This window comes from Eimeria mitis, genomic scaffold (assembly GCF_000499745.2).
Source record: "Eimeria mitis Houghton genomic scaffold, Emh_scaff87, whole genome shotgun sequence".
NCBI lineage: Eukaryota > Apicomplexa > Conoidasida > Eucoccidiorida > Eimeriidae > Eimeria > Eimeria mitis.
Genome location: NW_013576409.1, coordinates 11,716 through 15,743, shown reverse-complemented (window position 1 = coordinate 15,743; position 4,028 = coordinate 11,716). Strand labels below are relative to the sequence as shown.

At 35.8% G+C, this 4,028-nt stretch overlaps 1 protein-coding gene across 1 annotated transcript in view; it reads left to right on the top strand.

The window, feature by feature from the left end:
- Nucleotides 1-3,031: 3,031 nt before the first annotated feature.
- Nucleotides 3,032-4,028, top strand: part of EMH_0071460 (MAK16 protein, putative) — a gene marked incomplete at both ends in the record, with an annotated part of 2,157 nt that continues 1,160 nt past the window's right edge. Inside the window, 3 exons of the mRNA XM_013502261.1 lie at nucleotides 3,032-3,303; nucleotides 3,364-3,487; nucleotides 3,875-3,977. Of these exons, the coding sequence (XP_013357715.1) occupies nucleotides 3,032-3,303; nucleotides 3,364-3,487; nucleotides 3,875-3,977 (499 nt within the window). The remainder of the gene's footprint in view (nucleotides 3,304-3,363; nucleotides 3,488-3,874; nucleotides 3,978-4,028) is intronic.

The window sequence follows — 4,028 nt, the reverse complement described above, 5'->3', positions numbered from 1 at the left end:
TATATATATATATATATATATATATATATATATATATATATATATTATGTGTATATACATTAAACTAATTCATTATTAAGGCAATTCATAATGCGTTGATTCCCTAGTTTGTTGATTTAATAATTAATATATTTACTTATAATTAAATTAATTATAATAATTATAATTATAATTAAATTAAAAATAAATTAATTACTTTAGCTAGAGGGTTGAGGGGTTCGTGTCCTTTGAGTAAGGATTTCCAAACTTCTCCTTTTCGCATTTTTCCCAGCTGTATATGCAGCTCTCCATCTTCTGTATTAAAAAAAAAAAACAGAGAAACAGCGAAATAAATACATTATTTATGAATATTTTTCTCAAAAATAAATATATTTATTTTATTTTATATTAATTTCATCAATTATAAATAAATTTGGGTTTTTTTAAATGAGGAAACACAACGTGAACAGGACGCTTCCTCTGTCGTTGCGCTGCAGTATATGTAAATGCATTAACCCCAAAAAAGCAAATTAAAACAAAAAAATACAAATAAATATAAAACGAAAATAAACTAATTCCCAAATAAAAACAAAAAAAGTTTTTAGTTTCTTTTTAAATTCAAAAAAACGTTGAAAATAAAACGAGAAAAATACAGCTATAGATTGCTCTTTACTGAGCTAACAGTGAATGCATACACGCAAAAATATCTATCATAATATAAATATAATATAAATATAAATATAAATATAAATATAAATATAAATATAAATATAAATATAAATATAAATATAAATACAAATATAAATATAAATATAAATATAAATATAAATATAAATATAAATATAAATATAAATATAAATATAAATATATTTCTTTATTTCGCACCCAGCATCCAAAAAGACGCAGAAGTTTCAACGGTAGATGAGAGTTCCTCCTGGGGCAAAGCAAACAGAAAAAAATACAAAAAAAAGATTAAGAATTTCTCTTCTTAGTCAAGTAAAAAACAAAATAAAATAAAATAAAATAAAATAAAATAAATTAAAATAAAATAAAATAAAATAAGTAATTTAAAATATTTAATAATATTATATGCAGAATAAAACGCTTCACAGGATTCGAGTAAACCCAGATAAACCAAGAGAAAGCATTCAAGGCAGATGTATATATATCTATCTAATATTATATTTTCAGATTAAAAAATAATACAAAGACACGAACAGCCAGACTTATCTCGGCGCTCTTGCGCTTCTTTATGCAGCAACAGCAGCAGCAACAGCAGCAGCAACAGCTGTAACAACAGCAGCAGCAGCAGCAGCAGCAGCAGCATCACATATAAAGCAGCAAATGGTTTGACTAAAAACACCTGCATTCAAGTATCGTTACATTTCCCCCCTTTCCCCCCGAGAAATAAACAGAGAAAAAAGAGAACAGTAAAATTATTATTATGTTTTATTATTATTTGTATATCCTGACGCAGCAAATGGAGATAAACGTCGTCTTTCGTACGAGTACAAAAGGGTAGGCCACACAAGTAAAGATGAAGCTTTAAATACTTTAGGGTTTAGGGTTTAGGGTTTAGGGTTTAGGGTTTGACGGCGAAACCCGAAACAAATGCAGTACAGAATTTGCAATTCATGAGTGAATAGTAATACGCTGGTGAGGTGTATAGACAGCTGAGACATATGTCAGTCTGCTTACGTCGAAGAGTGGAGGGTTTCCTATTAAACCAACTCGCAGACGATTGGGGTGTATTTGAATTTGAAGTTCTTTGGCTTTTGTATTTGGCGGGGGAGAGAGATACATATGAACGTCAGAAAGGTCTTGTTCCCACTCATACAAGAGGCGGCCTGAGCGCATAAAAAAAAGAGAAAAAAATCACGAATAACTCCTTAATTCCAGTGTATATTCACTTAATTACTCATCAAAACACTCAAAATACTTATATCTTTCTTTTTTTTTTTAGGTTTCTCCTTGCCTCCTTGCTTTACAGGGATTCGCCCGACGGCCGCCTCAACGACAGCTTTCTGCATGTCTGGCGTTTTCAAATGCGATTTCAACAGTTTTAGAGTTTAAATATTGTAAATAAATGAAATTAAATGAAGTATATTTCAACGAAACACCAAATTCAAACCGCATACACCTGAAGAAACCACAACCAGCAACGGGGCTGCCGGGGTCGCGGTGTTACCAGTAAGCTGCAGATACACTGGAGAATGATCTGTTCGTATTTTCATTTTATTTTTACATGAAATGCATTAAAAACAAACATTCTTTTATTTATTTAAATAACTTATTTTGGATTGTGACTTTACTCGTCGGATCACCAGCCCTATAGTCTTTTTCATGCGGCTGCTGACCGCATCGAGAGATTCTGCATCGTTGATATTGAGGAGAGAGAGAAGCAGCCGCACACTTCTTTTTGTTTTGAATATATTTGTTTTCAGATGAAGAAAACGAAAGAAAAAACAACAAATCCTGCGGTACTTACAAAGCAGAAGACCCTCCCCTGACCGTGGGGTGGTGGGGCCTCCTCGGCCTTTGGGGGCCCCAGGCGTTTCTTCTTTTTTTTTTGTATATTTAAAATATATATATAGATATTAAGGGTTAAAGAGGTGAGAAAAAAAGGCGTTTCGCCTCTCATATTTCTCGGGTTTCCCCGGGTGTACGTACACCGCGCGCATCGCCGCGGCCATCGACGATGCAGAACGACGACGTGATATGGGAGGTAATAAACAAGCATTTTTGTTCTTTTAAGAGAACAACAGATCGTGAGGATTTCTGCAGCAATGAATATAACGTAACGGGGAAATGTAATAGAGTGAGCTGCCCCCTAGCTAATAGTAATTACGGTACTGTTGTTGAGGATAAAGGAAAGCTATATCTTTGTTTGAAGACAGTTGAACGAGCTCATCTACCCAATCGTTTATGGGAGAGAATTAAACTTTCTAGAAATATACCTGACGCTAAAAAAACAATCGATAAACACATGAAAAATGTTTACCCAAAACACCAAATTGAAAGATGCAAAAGAAGAACCATCAAACTCAAACATATGATCGATAGAATGAGGAAACTTGAACTCAAACCCAAGTCAGCAACAAATGCAGCAGCAGCAGCAGCAGCAGCAGCAGCAGCAGCAGTAGCAGCAGCAGCAGTAGCAGCAGTAGCAGCAGCAGTAGCAGCAGCAGCAGTAGCAGCAGCAGTAGCAGCAGCAGCAAGAGGAACAGCAACAGCACAGGAGTGGCGAGAGAAGCAGCAGCAGGAGCAGGAGCAACGGCTACAGCATAACTGCAGCAGAAACACCGAAACATCCTTCTCTTTTGTGTTTTTTTTTGTTTATATTTATTGAATTTGTTTGTTGTTTTTGCTGCGTTTTGTTTTTAGAGAGAAACTAGAAGGAGTTAAAAAGAAAACAGAAAGAAGAGAAGCAGCACGAGAAAAGAAAGCGTTGGTTGCTGCTCACATCGAAGATGTCATTGAGGATGAGCTTCTTAAGAGACTGCACCAGGTCATAGATGCTGCTGCTGCTGCTGCTGCTGCTGCTGCTGCTGCTGCTGGGTTGCTGCTGTTGCTGTCGGTAGTGTTGTTACTGCTGCTGCGTCGTTGCTGCTGCTGCTGTTTTTTTTTTTTCGCTGATGCTTTGCTCTTGCTGCTACTGCATTGTTGCTGCTGCTGCTGCTCCTGTTGATGCTGCCGTTTTGCTGCTGCTGCTGCTGCTGCTGCTGCTGCTGTTGCTGCTGTTGCTGCTGCTGCTATTGCACTTGGGTAGCGCCCCTGCGGCCTCCGCGGCCCTTCTAAACTCCACCTGCATCTGCTGTTTGATTGTTTTCTTCTGTTTATATAATCAAAGTTATTGAGTGTTTATTTTTTAATATTTTTTTGTATTTTGTTGTAGGGTGTGTATGGAGATTTATATAACGAACATAGACTAAGAGAAGAGGAACCAGAAGAAGAAAAAGAAGCGCCAGAAGTTACAGAGGCCAAAGCAGCAGAAACAGGTAATTTATTTCTCTCTAATTTATATATTCAACTTTATTCAACTGTATGCA